The sequence below is a fragment of the Herpailurus yagouaroundi genome, unplaced genomic scaffold, assembly GCF_014898765.1.
Source record: "Herpailurus yagouaroundi ecotype Mexico unplaced genomic scaffold, PumYag 196, whole genome shotgun sequence".
Taxonomy (NCBI): Eukaryota; Metazoa; Chordata; class Mammalia; order Carnivora; family Felidae; genus Herpailurus; species Herpailurus yagouaroundi.
The window spans coordinates 5,318,661-5,335,882 of NW_024412427.1; the positions used below are offsets into that span (position 1 = coordinate 5,318,661).

At 42.1% G+C, this 17,222-nt stretch overlaps 1 protein-coding gene across 7 annotated transcripts in view; it reads left to right on the forward strand.

Moving 5' to 3' along the window:
* Positions 1-17,222, forward strand: part of CHD6 (chromodomain helicase DNA binding protein 6) — a 205,829-nt gene that overhangs the window by 126,579 nt on the left and 62,028 nt on the right. For 6 of the 7 annotated variants that reach the window (XM_040447040.1, XM_040447045.1, XM_040447043.1 and 3 more), the window contains one exon: positions 8,449-8,644. In XM_040447040.1, coding sequence (XP_040302974.1) covers positions 8,449-8,644 — 196 coding nt within the window. The remainder of the gene's footprint in view (positions 1-8,448; positions 8,645-17,222) is intronic. The other variant, XM_040447044.1, reaches the window with a different exon arrangement.

Below are 17,222 nucleotides of genomic sequence, written 5' to 3' on the forward strand. Positions count from 1 at the left end.
GAATCTCCTAAAGACTGACTGAAATTCAGAGTTAAATCCCGTGACCAAGTATGCCCAGTTTTAACTGCCTAAAGTGAACGCTGCAGCTGATGATGTGGAGCCCTTGCTTTTCTTAAAAAAGAAATTCTACATGTTTATTTATATTCTCTCTAGTTGTAAGACACGGAATTCAAAAGCATTAGAGAAGGTTAAGAAAACAATGTATTTCCTTTTTTATTTTTTGCTTAATAATGATGAGAGAAATATATCCTGGAAAACATCCCTGTATCAAGTTGCTAAGAGTATAAGCTGACAGCCCACAAAAAAAGAACTTGGGGACACTTTCTGTCCTTTCTCAGCAAACCTTCTAAGGTTTTATGATACACTAGCTATAGCATTTCAGTCTGTTGTCTTGTTCATACTCCTGTTAATTCCTTGAGTCCAAGTTCCATTACTCACGCAGGTGAACAGTATGTGGGGTTATGTTATATGGGTTGTTTGGATTCATGTGGGTTCTACTTTGTTCCTTTATCCAGTGAACATTATGTTTCCAGTCACTGGGACACAGCAATGATCCGAAGATGATAAGTTGATTTTTAAGAATTTATGCAATGAGAAAAGACTTAAGGTCATAGAAACTATTAGTTTTCGCATTGCTGAGTTTAAAGGAAATCTTTGTTTTCATATAGTAATTATAGCAAATCTCAGTTGTCTTAAATATCCTTAAAAATTCTGTTTGCTATTATAACATTTATAGAAAGAGTATTAAAACAAATGACAGATTCAACTATGGGATACGCTGACATTTAATGTTACATGAATAATTCTCAAATCAAATTAGACAATGAAAAGAATTTCTAAGAGCCCTGTAGTGGAGGTCTTTAGGTAGAGAATTCTTGAGACTTACATTATTTTTTTCTTTGAGGAATTTATAATGAGTAAATCGAAACTAGTGAAAGTAGTTTCATATTTTGTAAATTCACTATAGATTAGGAACCCATTTCCAGAACACTTGCTTTTTATAAATATATATATTATCTTACTTTTCAAAATATATGCAACTACTAGTGAGCAGTTTTTTTTTAGAGAACCCCTCCAAAATGAGTAACAGTGTAACTAATAGACTTTTGCTAAGTACAGATGTCTCTACTTAGCACCCTTTTATGCTATTTTTCCTTAGCATTTATTGCTCATTTTATTTTCAAGTTATTTAGGTATTACAATTTCTTTTGAATATATGGACATACATAACACCACTACTGGCTCAAAGCTCCCACTCATACTCAGGGAGTTATCTTCTACTTTGCACATGCAAACATTTAGTTTTGTTGTCAATTTTATATATTCTCCTTTTTATTTAATATATCATGGATTTTTCTTTAAACTCATTTTCCCACAACATAATTTTGATAATAATTCTTTCTCATAGGTTGTTCCCAGTTTTTCAGCATTTTCAGGAACTCTGTAGCTATCCCTTTACAGTCATTGTGAATGTTTCCAGTTAATACCTTAGGCTAAATTCTGATTTTAAAAAGCATTTGGTACATATTTCCAAAACACCCTCTAGAAAGATATTTTTATTTTTATGCCTTTCAGCAGTGTATGAGAATGCTTTTTCCCCCCTCATTCTCTGATTAATACTGTTTTTGCTGCTTAATCTTAACTAATTCAATAAGCCAAAATTATCTTTTTTTAATTTGTATTTCTGATTAATAATGAGAGTAAATATTTTCCCATATATATATTAGCTATTTGTATTTTTGTGTGCTTGAATTGCTCATTTATGTTCTTTCTCCATTTTCTGTTGCTCTTTGCCTTTTTATTTATAAGAACTATTTGTTTACTTAAGAATATAGCACAGGGACACCAAGGTGGCTCAGTCGGTTAAGCCTCCAACTTCGGCTCAGGTCATCATCTCACAGCTTGTGAGCTTGAGCCCTGCGTGGGGCTCTGTGCTGACAGCTCAGAGCCTGGAGCCTGCTTCCGATTCTGTGTCTCCCCCTCTGTCTGCCCCTCCCCTACTCATGCTCACGTGCTCTCATACACGTGCTCTCTCTCTCAAAAAATAAGTAAACATTAAAAAAAAAAAAAAAAAGAATAGAGCACAAATACTTCCCCAGTGTTGTTTTTGACTTTTTGTTTATAGGTGTGAGTTTTTGTTTATTTTATTTTTAGAAGTTTTAAATTTTGAAATAGTCAAAACTTGCAGTCTTAAAGCAGCTTTATATAAACTTAAATGCTTATTTATGCTTAAAGGTAAGGTTAAATACTTAAATTCATGGGTTTGAAAACCATGCAATTATATAAATATTCTCAAGTATTTTCTTTACACTTTTTTTTGTGGTTTCTTCACCCCAGCAGCATCCAGCAGGGTTCTTCTGGCCTTAATATCATGGTTACTTTTCTCTCTTTTTTTTTTTTTTTTTATTAAAAAAAAATTTTTTTTTAATGTTTATTTATTATTGAAAGAGAGAGACAGAGCACGAGCATGGGAGGGGCAGAGAGAGAGGAACACACAGAATCTGAAGCAGGCTCCAGGCTCCGGCTGCCTGCACAGAGCCCGACGTGGGGCTCGAACTCGCAAACTGAAAGATCATGACCTGAGCCGAAGTTGGATGCTTAACCAACTGAGCCACCCAGGCGCCCCACTTTTCTCTTTTTAATTTAGCTTTTATTTCCAGCAAAGTTATACATGCACATAATTTAGGGAACCAAATTGTTCTGTTAGACTTTTTAAAAAGTGCCTTTCCTGATAGCACCCTTCCCTCCCAGCCCGTTTTTCCAGCCCCAGAAACAATGACTTTAAGTTCTTTATGCTGTTTCTTTTGGGATTTATAGCCATACCTAAGTAATGTTAGTAGTTGTAATATCTTGATGATGTTTAGTTTTAGGTGTTACCTGTTCCCACTATGGAAGATGAGCATTTATCTTTTCTCATTGCCCCTCATAACCACCACACGACTTACACAAATGCCGAGCGATAGCTCTGACCTATAGTATGCTGTTTACATTTTTTTCTCTCACAATTTTTATTTTTCATGAAGCTAAAAATTCTCCTTTCATTTTATTGCCTGTTTTTCGATTTCCTTATTATAATTTCAGCTCCAGAATTGACCCTGGTTGTCTAAATCTCCTCTTGTTACGTTCAAGCCTGTCAGCTTCCTGGGCTCAGAGCCGCCTCTGGTGGGGCTGCTCGTCCTGCCTTCTCTGGCCAAGTGCTCTTCCCACCTGGTACACGTTGCCACCTGGGCTCTCCCTTCCTTCATCACACTGACAAGTTCCTTTCCTTCCCTCTGGAATAAAACCTCCTTGGTGAATCCCATGTATGGCTTTGGGGAGCTTCTGAGGAAGGGTGAATGATAAATGCATGTGGAGACTGTCTGGAATGTTCGCAGTCTGCTCTCCTTGAGTAACAGTTTGGGTTTAGGATTGGAGGTTAGAAATCCTTTCCCCTCAGAATTTTAAGGTTTTAGTCCACTGTCTTCTAGCTTCCACGGTTGCTGCTTAGAAGTTCAGAGCCCTTGTGCTTCCTGGTCTGTGTATGTGACATGTTTTTCTATTCGGAAGCATTGATTTATCCTCTTTGTCCCAGATCTGTGGAATTGCACAGCGAACTGTCCTTTGTATGGGATCTGTTGACCTGGATACCGAACAGGTCTTTCTCATTTGAAACCTGTGTTCCTTCAGTTCTGGAAAATTTATATTTTATCTTCCACTTTAAAAATTTTTGTTTTGTTTTTTTGTATTTTGTTCATTTTGTGGTTGTTATTTGCTGGAGGGCTGGTGTGTTAGGAACTCCTGCCTCCATACCAGAAGCAGAGCCTCTGTGTTTCAGATCAGAGGCTTTCCTTTCATGTCTGGTCTTAGCTGGCAAATGGTGGGCTGGTTAGAAGCTCTGGGTATATGGGCCAGGCTGTTGACTGTGGGTTTTACTCTCCATATATGAACACTATCCATCTAACTGGATCATCTCATTGGGGAACCTCCAGTGTCTGTCTTTTGGGGGTGTTTCTCTTCCTGTCTTCTGCCTAGAGGATGGGAGCTTGATTGTAATGGGAGCCAGTTGTGAGGAACGGGTGGCGAGAAATAGGGAGTTCTCAGTCTCTCACTCTTCCCTTTTTTCAGTATAGTACCTCTAATGGTGCTTGGTGTCTCCTGGGGGAGAGAGGGCTAAAGGTCTTCTATTTTACCCTCTTCAAGGCTGGGGTGGGTGATCTGTAGGCTGATACTTTCACAAACACTCAGCCAGTTCTTCTGTTTTAGACTCTTTGCATCCCCATTTTCAGGGTTACCTGGTGCCACCAATGCATGATCCCTTTGGACATTCAGTATTGAATTATTTCTCATCTGAGAATCTTCCTCTAGATTTCTTTGTTTTTTTCTTTTTCTTCATTTCAGTCTTTAGTCTTTCTGTAATTTTGGTAAATGGCATATAATGAATGTCTAATTTATTCCCAAATGTGTCTCATTTTTAATTCAATAATTCCTCCATTCATATAAAACACTGTCCATAAAATATACTGAAATACTATTTATGCTGGGTGTGTGTCTAACCTGTGTATTCTTTTGATCAGTATTTCTATTCCTTTGCTCATGTATTATTGCAGATAAACTTCAGAATTATTCTTTTTTAATCTACCTCTGACTACAGAAAAAGTATATATGTATGTGGGTACACACATGTGCATATTTGTGTTTATGTATACATATATCCATTGGTTGGGATTTTGATTGGCTTTTATACATTTAGTAGGACAGGATTGACATCTTTGCAAAACTGAAGAATCTGCTGTTCACTGCACGTATTCAGGTATTCCATATACACTGTTGGTTCACTAAATATTTATGACATGCCTGCCTTGTGCTAGAACCTCTGGAGGTGTTAGGGACATGGTGAACAAACCAACATGGCGCCTAGAGTCATGTTGCCAAGTCCTACATATTTCTTTCTCTGAGCCTAATCCTAAGTATTCTGTATGTGTATGGCTATTGTGAATGGGATTCTGTTTTTTTTAATTCTTTTTGTTTTCCAGCTGGTTATTACTGAGAGATGAGAAAGTTTTTCATTTTCCTTCAGGCCTTCTGAGGTCAGCATTTCCTGTTGTGCCAAAAAACATGTCACTACCCCTCCCCTCCTTCCCAAAACAAAGCACACAGGTTTTCTAGACTGCCACCTGCTTCTTGTCGAAATTTGACAGTGACTGAGAATTACAGTTTGATGAGCCACATAAACTCCTAGGGATTTTGTTCAAAATATAGTTGACTCAGAGGGTTAATTGCTGCACTGATGTTTTGTGTGAAAATTTTTTTGATGTCTGATTTCTTCATTCAGACTTACTAGCCTTCAAGATGTTCTTTGTTCTTGAGCCTTGTTGCCTCTCCAGCTGTCAGTTTGGTTTTGGCCCGCTTAATTTCATGCCATATTCTCATACAGGGGTGAGGGCATAGCCAAGGGATCTGGCTCAGGAGTGAGGGGAGTGAGGAACAGTTTAAAAGAGCTCAAATAATGGGATGGATTTTTAGTTTTGTGTTCTTTGAAAGCACTTCCTCGAAACTGAACAAGTAATGGAAATGAGAATTAATGTTCCAGTCATCCTGCACAATTTCTAAAACTGTTCTTGTATCATAGCTGGCAAAACAGTATAGTTTTATGGGAATTTTTTTTCCCTGGCTGACGGTTGAGCTGTAGCATCACTGTAGCATCACGATTGATTTTTCCTCCTCTTTAACGCTGTGCTAATTCCCTGCCTCCCTCGATCTATGGGCTTCTAACTTCTCTCTGATGGCTAGAGGTGTCTTGTCAAAGAACATGAATCCTCTGTGCCTGCAGCATTAATTGTTCACATGTATGATGGTGGGGGTGGTGGCATCTCTCATTTAATTGAATCTCAACCTTGTCCTCTGGCTCCAAATCCTGTACTTCCATCATATCACCCACATGCCCAAATTTCTGAGTACTCAGTGCAGGTTCTCAGTGTACTGGTTTATCAAAACCATGTTGGTACCTATAGTGTCTTCTTCCACCTTCCACTAGAGTTATCACCTTCCTAAATTTACTGGTGTCTCTTATTTATCTTTAATTTTCTCTTTTAAGTTTAAAAAAAAAAAATTTAAGTTTATTTTTGAGAGAGCGACCATGTGAGTGGGGGAGGGGCAGAGAGAGAAAGGGAGAGAGAATTCCAAGCAGGCTCTGCACCATCAGCACAGAGCCCAATGTGGGGCTCGAATCCACGAAACCAAGAGACCATGCCTGAGCCGAAACCAAGAGTCAGATGCTTAACCGATTGAGATACCCAGGTGCCCCTTTAAAATTTTTCTTTAAATTCTTTTATTTATTTTTGTCTCTTTTAAGTTTTTAGGGCAGTCTTTCCATTCTCCTGCATTGAAATGTAGGGTACAATATGAAGGCCATACAGCAAACTGGTTAAGAATATGGACTTTGAGGGGCGCCTGGGTGGCTCAGTTGGTTAAGCATCCAACTTTGGCTCTGGTCATGATCTCATGTTTCATGAGTTCGAGCCCCATGTTGGGCTTTGTGCTAACAGCTCGGAGCCTGGAGCCTGTTTCGGATTCTGTGTCTCCTTCACTGTCTGCCCCTCCTCTGCTCACACTCTTTCTTTCTCTCTCTCTCTCTCTCTCTCTCTCTCTCTCAAAAAATAAATAATAAACATTAAAAAAAATTTTTTTTAAAGAATGTGGTCTTTGAGTCAAATGGATCTCAGTTCAAGCCACTTACCTGCTCAGTGACTGAGCAAATTAGTTTGCTTGTATGGGGTTTTATTGTTTTTGTTTTGGAAGTTTCCTAGAGTCTAAAATAGGGATGATAAGAAAAACATCCCTTAGGATTATCGTGAGATGTTATAAAGTGATGGTGCAGATCAAGTGTGTATCACAGTGCCTGGCTGGCTGGCACGTAGCTTGATGCTTAAGAGCTTGCTACTAATACTACTGCTGTGGCTGCTATTAATGAGAATGACCATTATATCTAGCTGCCTTGTGGTTTTATAGAATTTAGGCATACAGCCTTCACTTTTATCTAGACACAGCTCTTCCTAGTCTGCCCTTATAGAAGTCATCACCTCCTGTTTTATTTGCTTCTGTAGTCCCACATATTATTCTTACGTTTATTACATTAAAAAGGAAGAAAAAGGAAAAAATCCACACCTATAATTCCAGGTGTTGGTGCACTATAGCTTTGTGAAAGGAAGACCCCCTTTTCACTTGGTTCTTTGCTTTATATGTGTCCTTATGAGTCTGAGTTGGTCGGGTTTCTCTACATATTATTTCCTTGGGTGGTTTCTGTACATGGATTTTCCTTTTCTTCAAGGAAGTCAGGATTATGTAGCCAAACTCCACTTTCTAGAACCACACAGAGACCCTAAAGTGTCTATCTATCCTTATTCCCTTACCACTTATTTATCTGAGGTTTTAGGGATCCGATTTCCCAAGTTCTGGGCTACTGATAAGGTGTCTGTCAGGATTCGTGTTCTTGGCTGTTGTTGAGTCCAGGGTGACTTGGTCCTTTCCTTACGAGGTTCCTTTTAGTTATACTTTATAAACCATTTCCTGCTCAGGGTAAATAAGAAAAGAATTAGGTGCTCAGCAGCTGTCCACCTTGCTACCGTATTTTAACTCTGTATTAATCACATGATTCCATCATAAAGATCCCTTCTGTGTATGCTTATTGGATGGACAGGTAGTAATGCACTCCCATAGCAGTTTTATTTTTATTCTCTTTCCTTTTACCCTCTCCTCCACCGTGCTTTTCGCCCTTGTTTCCACACAGGTATGTGCCTTCTTAATGATTGTTAGCTTTGCTTCCTCGTTTTATTTTCCTCTAAAAAGTCCTCAGTTTTTGTGCCCCAACCCCCAACACAGCTCAGAAACCTTCCCTGTGGTTTATCTGCGTGGCAGTGTGCTGCCTGAGAGAACTGACAGGCTGGAAATGACCAGCCCAGACGCACAAGGACTGTCTGTCAGTACAGTCTGCTTCCCATTTTCACTTTACCCTGTAGCAGCTACACACTGATTTGAACTTTGATTCCTTAAGAGCACTACTTAAAGTAGGTGTTTGAGGCTTTTGTTTGCTTTTCCTGGTTCTAGGATTAGATTCAGTGCAAGTAAAAACTGGGAAATACCAGAGAATAAGTTGCTCAGGCTGTGGGGACTGATATTTTATGTTCACAATTCTTCTAGTCCCTTAGTTTGTGGCTGACACTTTTGGTTTGGTTTGGTTTTTGTTGGCTTGTTTTGGTGGGGGGTACGTTTCACAATGCGGTTTTAGGTGTCTGCCCTGCTGAATATGTGGGCTGGGGGTGGGGGGTGGGATTCCTTGTGGACTGCTCTAGTTTAGTCCCAATGTAGAAGCGAGGGATTAAGGCCATGGGTCAACAGCTTCCTGTGTTGTTTGCTGCTCTCCATTGAAGTCATGATTAACACCTGGGCTTTCGTTCGTTTGGGTCCCCTCAGATACACCTATGAGCGAATTGATGGGCGAGTACGGGGAAACCTGCGCCAGGCAGCCATCGACCGGTTCTGTAAGCCAGACTCAGACCGATTTGTCTTTCTTCTGTGCACCAGAGCGGGAGGCCTGGGGATCAATCTCACGGCTGCTGATACCTGCATCATATTTGATTCAGACTGGAACCCACAAAATGACTTGCAGGTAACCATTAGGATGATTGCTGTTTGCCTTAGCTGCCCCTGCATCTAAGAACATCACGATAGGGCCTGGCTTGCTAGAGAGTGTCTGCCATGCTCCATGCTAGGGCATCAGCTGGACCGCAGGCTTTTAGAGCCTCGGCCAGGGGGTGAAACTGAACGAAAAGTAAATGTCACCCTTTCCCACTAATCAGAGAGTGGTTCTTTTTGCTTTAAACCAAATGGTTTTTCACAGTGGTAACCTCCAGATAAAGAATAGAGCTATTTATTATCAGACATAAAGAAAAATATTAAGCTTGACTAATCCTCTAATTTTTGACATGTAGATTGATTCAGGCATTTTCATTGGTTGGTTTGTGAGATGGTCTTCTGTCCTAGATAGTAAAGGAGACACCTAACCCCAGGTTCCGTTGTGTGGCCAGGGTGACAGGCGCCCTCCCTAGTTCACTTGCTGTCTACCTAATCTGCATATTAGAGATTCTGTGTGCCCAGTTGAGTGAATTTGCAGACATGTTTGTTAGTTTTAACCAGACTAGATAATTGGTGGCTTTAAAAGATTCTTGTAAAGATTGGAGTTAATACAGTTTTTTTAAAAAACCATGAACAAGAAAAAGAGCTAACAGTTCCCTGGATCAGAGTTCTTTATCCACCCTGCTTCAAAGTAAAAACAGTAGCATTCTGGCCAGATAGGACAGTATGTCTGCTAAAAAGATTCTAACTTGTCAAGAATACCATTTCTAGATTTACCTCCATTTTCATTAATGATCAACTCTGCCCTAAGTATATATTGAATGCTGGGATATTTGCTAATGCCAATATGGTGAGTGGGGAGGGTGGTGGGTGGCTCAGAACCTTTTTCATGATACAGGTGATTGATAAAAGAAGGTTGGAGGCTGCTGTGCCACAAAACAGAAGAGGTGCCTTAGGGGATGCTGCAAGGGAACACACGCTGGGAAAGGAGCTCAGCTGGGGGCATTTTACCCACCACTTCATAGTCACTTGGCTTTGCCTTTTTCATTTAATGAGTTTCCAAATAAAATTTTGTTTGAAGAAAGCAGTCTACTAGATGGCACTTTAAATTATTAAATTGGTGACAATTGGCTGAAACCCAGGGGGGGAAACTCATTTGTAAACCAAATTGTGTGGCACTGTTTCAACATCCAACTTCAAAGAAAATCAGTGGACATGACTAGTTCCCCATCAGGCCTTTCTACTGGTGAAGGGATATTTGGGTCAAAGGTGAGTTGCTAGATATAATGAATAACCAATTTTTAAAGGAATGCTATACTCAGCACTAACATAAAAATAAACAAAGGTTAGTATTTGATTAGGTAACTAGCAAGACCTTAATTAGGTAGTGATATAGATTAGGTGGTGCAGAACTGTTGCCCATTGGCTAACCAGTTTTAAGTAGTTTTACTGGAATACAGCCACACCCATCCGTATACATATGATCTCTGGTGCTGTCATGTTACAGTGACAGAGTATCGGAATGGAGACCATAGCCCACAGCATCTCAAATATTCACTATTATAGAAGTTTGCTGACCCCGATACAGGTGATCTCCTAAGTCCAGTTCTGTGCTCCTTTGCAGTGCTCATCTGACTATGAGGCTTGGTACCTGGCCAATTTGAGGCCATGGTAGCTGGATATGCCTGGAGGAATTTCCAGGAGAGAAATTGGAAACATAAGGCTGGCATTTGGAGGCAAGTCATGGTCAAGGCAGAGATTTGGGGATCACCATGCTTGATCTAGGTGAAATCCTAGACATTACCAGATGCAAATAGGTGCCAGTGCCAAGAGATAGGAAAGGGCAGAAACGAGAATGGTCAAGCCTGGTAGAGAAGGTGAAGTCATTTGAGGTGATTGATTTGTATGTGTAGCAGCCAGAGGGGGTACGTGGGGCTGTCCAGAATTAGGGTCTGGGAAAAAGGGAGAAGCTTTGGAAAACCTGTTTTTAATGTCCACTGCTGGGGAACTGGCAAGAGATGAACAAAGGAATAGCAGCGAAGTCACATGGAAATTGGTCTGTGTGAGACTTCCAGTGGAGTCAGTCTCTGAACTTCCTCTAACACTCCGCCTCAGTGAAGGAACAAAGACCACCAGCACTGCAGGCTATGCAGGGAGGGGACAAGAGCCAGGAATGTGGCAGAAGGTAAACGAGTGAGGGCCTCAGTGACAGTGGGAGCTGCAGGTCCCAGTTAGTTAGAAGTCCTCAACCCGTGGGCTCCAGACTGGCCACTGTGCCTTCTACATCTACTGCTCTCTGCTCTATTGTTGTCATTGTTATTTTCATGTAAAAGTTTTGTAACCTAGAGGGACCAGTCCTTTATTTTTGAAATGTCAGCCAGACTGGGGTAGAAATTAAAAGATTGGGAAGAGTAATGTTAGGGCAGGGAGGTGGGATCCGTGTTAGTGGGGAGTGGGGTTGGGGGGCTGTGAGGAAGATGGGACAGAGAAAGGAAGGTCTAGTTCTGAGTCACCTGCAGAGATGGAGGTGGTGTGCTTGCTTGGCCTGGGAAGGAGCACGGGGCCTGGAGGCTGCCCACAGAACGGTGCATGCTCACCTTCCACCCTCTCCCTGCCATGTGCCCTCATGGCACAGGCCGTAAGTACGATGTCAGGGAGAGAGTCTGGACACTGGGACCCTGAGACCATCCCAGAACTACAGGTGAACGCAGCTGTGAACATCAGTGAGCTGTGTTCCTAACCCTAACAGTAGAAAACTTAACCGGACTGCTCCCCAGTACTATCCTTGCTAGTTACGTCATGTTAACTTACACACAATCATTCACACATGTGTATATAATCTAATATTTTTGGTTAAATGCGTGAAAGCTTTCAGTCATCTGTAATTCTTTACGGTTATTGAAGAACTACAATTCCTGATCTGATAGATGATGATTGTATTTCTCTTGGGAGATGGCCTTGGCATAGAACACCTATCTGTGTTTAGACTGAGATGTATTCTGCCTGGTATCAATGTCAGGGCCACAGATGGGAGAATCTCATTATGAATAGGGTCTCACGCCCTACCCTAGTGGGATTTCAGCATAGCTCCAGAGGTCCAAGTTCAGATGATAGAAAGTGTGAGTGTTCACTCTGGACTCAAACAGCCTGGAAAGATTTGGTGCAGTCTGTGGTTATCCCCAGGCAAGCCAGCATGGAGAAGCAGTGCCAATGTTGGGACGCTGTTTCTTGACTGATCCAAGGCAGACCCTCTCAGAGCGCTGGAAGTGAAGCCAACCTGAGTAGGGGAGGCTGGGCTCAGCTAAGTAGGCCTGAGGCCCTGAGAAGGGTCTGCAGACAACCAGCTTCCACAGCTAGAGAACATAGTTTCTTTCTCTGAGAAGTCAGCTGAAAGTCAGAGAGCAGTGTTACCATTTCTGGTGCAGGCTTCATTATTCTCAAACATTCATTCGTTCAGCCTTCTCTTTTGACCATGTTGCTGGGGTTTTCTGTGCTATGGGGATAGAATTAGGCTTAGGAGTTGCTAGAGATTTTTTTTTTTTTTTAATCTAGGTCTTCATAAAACAAATGACATCAAGTGTCACATGCTATTTCCTTTGGTCTTGTTAGAACCTGAGGAGTCCAGTAAGTTCTATCTGTCTTCCATGCCTAAATCTGAACCAATGAAGAAATAGACACGGTAATACAGTGGAGGATCAAAAGATGAGCTTAATAGACTGTGAAGGTGGATTAGATGATACAGCTTGACCTGTAGCCAGAATGGGGCTCCCTCAGACTCCTGCGCTCGTACACCCTCACCACAGAGAACCACTGGCAGTCATCTGCAGAGCAGAGTCTGCCCACTCAGGACCGCCAGTGACAGAAAAGACGAGGGGAAGGGGTGAGTCCACAGGAGCTCGGACCGGATCTTACGTTTCACTGATCAGTCAGGTCTCCTCCATTCAGGATAGGGAGAGGACAAGGAGAGTAGAGAGACAGACTGTCATGTTCCTGCCTGGGAGCAGACATTCCTCGTAGAAGTACGAGGAGAGGGAACTAGGACTCTTCCTATAGTATCTACTCTGGGAGCACTTCCCTCCCAAACCTTCCAGACAAGTGAAGTTCATTAGGATCTAGGATAGGAACCAGGCACTGCTCAGGGATAATGAGAGAATAAAGTGACCACCAAAGGACTGCAGCAGTCTCCGAGGTGAATCAACTTGAGGTCCTTTAATAAGCAGACCTTACCTGGAGGTCTCAGGTAAATGCTACCTGTTCTCTCTCACCTTGAATATGTCTATGTTAGCGTCCGTGTGTATAAGAAAATCAGAAGCGTAGATTCACTCTATGTCACCTTTGTTTGGGAGGCACAGCTCTGACCCAGTCCTGGTGCATCAGGTTTCCTGGAGCACCCAAATTAAGAAATGGCAAAGGGTGTTGACAGTAGCTTGAGGATGATGAAGATCAGTGAAAAGCAGGTTTCTTGTCTCCCCTGCAGGAAGCCAGCAGTGCTCCCAGCTCAGAGGTCAGAGACAGGCCTATGGGAGTAGCAGGGTACCAGGGTACCACACATCCCCTCACCGAGACCATGAGCACCTTGCTTTCTCATTGCTCTGTGACACTCCTTCTCCTCTGGGAGCTTCCTGCTCTTTAAGGCCAGAGTTCCTGTGGGTTGGACTGGGTAACTGTGGTGGGTCCATAAGTTTCCTTGTCTGTCCTGTTGATAAGGTCCCTAAAAGGAGGATTCCGAAAGCATGGGAACAGGGCCACTGGCAGAGAGCACTGCCACAGGGGAATGCAGCAGCTGTCTGTCCACAGGATCTGGGAAGGGAGAGGGAATCCAGCCCTGACCTCAGAGAGCTAGATTCCACTGGCTTTACTTTTCTTTGCTGGAAGAAAGTTCAGAATTTGTGAATGTTCCATTGTGTAGTCCATTCGTTCAGTATTTGCTGAGCACTGGGACCTGCCAGGTATTGTTCAAAGGACTAGAGGCACAGCAGTGAGCAAGACCAATGGTTAGTGCTCTCATGGAACTTCCATTTTCATGGGGTGACAAGGAAAAATAAATGAGGTAGTAATGGATCGCATACTTGTTACAAAGAAGTAAAACAGACTAAGAGGATGGCAGGGGTTGCAGGGTACCTGGGTGGCTCAGTCAGTTGAGCATCCGCCTCTTGATGTTGGCTCAGGTCACGATCCCAGGGTCGAGGGATCAAGCCCCACATCAGGCTCCATGCTGAGCGTGGATTCTCTTCTCTCCCTGACTGCCCCTCTCCCCTGCTCTCACTCTCTCTCAGGCTCTCTACAGTTAAAAAAATAAAAAAATAAAAGAATGGTGGAGGTTGGTGTCCTGACTTAGAGAATGATCTAGGAACGCTTCTTTAAGAGGGTGACATCCGAGCAGAGACCTGACTGCAAGGCAGGATCTCAAATATGAGATCAGAAGAATGTTACAGACCAAGGGAACAAAAAAAAGGTGAGAATGAGCATAGGTGGCACCCCTGAGGCAGATGGAATGGGCACTGACTACAGCATCAACCCCAAATAAAGTGAGTCAGGTTTTTGAGTACACTCCTGTCTCTCCTTCCAGTGGCCTCTCCTTTTCACTCCCCACTTCTTTTTTGGCTGCCACAAAGCACCTTTTATTATGCTACTAACTCCTCTCTGCTTCCAGTAGTCAGCCAGCTCTTGACTGACTTATTGGCACATTTATTGAGCCCTAAACAGCAGGCCAGGCCCTGGGGAGACTACAGTGCCCAGGACTTTGGTTTGGGTGATAAATTGAGTCACATAGTAGAAATGGAGTGAGCAGGTATCTGTGCTATTCCCCCCAAAATGTTTACATTTTAAGAGGGGATAATACCTTTCCCCAAGGAATAAATCTGGATCCGGAAACTTCCAATTCCAAAGCAGGCTTGCAAAGGAGATAGTTAGGGGAGGGCATCATCTAATGCATTCTGATTCCTACTGCAGGGAGAGCTCCTGAGTCCTCTTCTGCACAAGTAGTTGGCCTGCGGATATGCACTTGTAGAGTGCCAGAAGAAATGTAAAATTGCTGGACCCGAAATAAAATACTCGGGCAGAGAAGGTGGGCTAGGAAGCTATACCACTGTGCTAGACGTGGTTAGGTTCAGGTGGGACTGTAGGCAATTGTGTTTAACTTCTCTGAAATGTGGATTTTCATTAAGGACCAAGTAGCATTTTAAAGTATTAAAGAAAATGTACTTTTAAAATGTAGCAAATGATTTGAAAAAGTTGTTATGGTCAAGAGAGGAGTCAGCATTGTGCTTGGATCTTTGTACCAGCTATTTAATTTTTGTGTGGTTGTAAAAATGTAGGACAGGGTTTGCCAAGTTCTGGACCTGAAACTGACAACAGTGAGTCAGGGGCTGGTATCAATTTGAAATCTGTCACTGTTCGTTCAACTAAGCGGCTCCCCCTTCTTGCCATTGCAGTCCCTGGGATCTGTGCCTCACTGGTTGTTTTTCATTTTCTGAACATCACTAGTTGTTTCTTGTAGGCCTGGCTGTGTTCGACTCAAATGTATTAATCAGTGAAGAACAGACTCTGAGCTTGCGCGTCGTGCCTTGGGAGAGCGTGAGAGCTCTGATTTTCCTGTGAGGGTGGGTCGCACCACTGCCTCCCGCCCCTGTGGCCTGCTCTAGAAGTTCTGCATTTACTCAGCTTTGCTGGGGATCTTGTTTGGACTTTGTTTCAGTTGCTGCCCTTGTTGCAAGCGTTTCTCTCTTTACCACAGTGTTTTGTGGGTGAGTTCTGATCAGGGAAATAAGTAAGGCCTGTCCGTGAGATTTAGCTGTAAAATGATGAGTCTCTTAAATGTGACAGGAGTCACCCTTGTTATCTTTCAGGTAAGGCATTTCGGGAGAGCACATGTTACCTCCTGGTGTCATTTAGCTGCTTGTGACAGTGACTCCCCCCCACTCCCCAGAACAGGTTTGTTTTTCTTAGTTAATGAGAAGTCTGGAGATGGCAGTCCGGGGTAAGGTGGCTTCACAGTGTCATCCAAGTCCCAGATTCCTTCTGTTTTCCTGCTCCACCATCCTCAGGGAGTGTGAGTTACAACCTCTTTGTTCCAAGATGGATACTTCAGACCAGACAGGAAAGATCAGGAAGGAAGGTGTGGTGCTTCCGTCAGGAGGGCGGGACTTTTCCAGATGTCCCCGATAGACTTCTGCTGCACCTCGTTGTCCAGGCTGTATTACTTCATCATCCCTGGGAGGCTGCATATGGTTTCAGGTGAACACACTGCTGTCCTCTACAAGCATCAGGGTTCTGGGAGCAAGGAAGAAGGGGCATGTGGATAACAAGAAGGTAATTAGCAGTGTCTGCACTGATCCTGTATTGGACCTTTGCTCAGAACATTTTTTAAACTCCTTCTTGTAATTTGCCTACGATGTCAGATGAGCCAGAGAAAGAAAATCAGTGTCACTACTTGTAGCCACCTATTATTAGTGCTTTATAGGTTCCATAAACCATATTAGTTACCTTGATCACTTCCTTTGTTTACCAACTATCCATCAAATCTTCTCATAGATTTACAGCCACTAAAGATACTGAAAGGAGATGTGGCAACTAATTATAATCGCCAAAGGCTCAACAACTTAGTTGTTCACCAATAGAAGACTGACTGACTAAACCGTAGTGGATAAAACTTTGATAGAAGAATGATTATCTCGATATATTGCTAGGGGGTCATCTCTGGAGTATATGGTGTGTGGAAAAAAAATAAGATAAGGTGGAAAAAAGTATGTATGCTATGCTAGCTATTATCTAAAAAAGCTGTGTGTGTGTGTGTGTGTGTGTGTGTGTGTGTGTGTGTGTGTGTGTCTTCCTCCCTGGCCTCCCAGCTGAAAGATAAAACAAAAAACTTTATTATTAAATGGTTTAGCTGTAGGGGGAGTAAGGGGACAGGATAAGATGGAAGAGACAGGAAAAGAAGCTACTTTTTCCAAACATGCCTTTTTGTATATTTGCCTTTGGAACCACCTTCAGTATTTTATAACACCATAAAACAAAATTAAATTTTTAAAAACTATTCTGGAATCATTTTAAACTTTAAAAAAGTTGCAGAATAGTACAGGGTTCTAGGACCCTTCTCCCAGCCTCCCTTAGTGTTAGCATTTTATGCAAGCCATAGTCTAATTATTGACACAAGGGCATTAACATTGACACAGAAATCTATGGACCTTATTCATGTTCCTTCAGTTTCCTCCCAATGTTCTTTTTCTTGTCCAGGATCTAATGCACATTCTCATATTTCCTTTAGAAATCTTGACTCCTTAGCTTCCTTCAGTCTGTGGCAGCACCTGTCTTTTCCTTATCGTTCATGACCTTGACAATTTTGAAGGGTCCTGACAAACTGTCTCTCAGTTTGTGTCCGCCTGGTGTTTTCTCATGATTAGATTTGAGGTTATATATTTTTGGCAAGAATATCATAGAAGTGATGTTACGTCCTCCTCCGTGCATCATTTCAGGGGGTACATGATGTTAATACATCTTATTGCTTGCGATGATAACCTTGATTACTTGGTTGAGGTGGTATCTGCCAGGTTTCTTCACTGTAAAATAACTGTTTTTACTTTTAAATTTTTTTTCTTTTTTTTTTTTTTTTT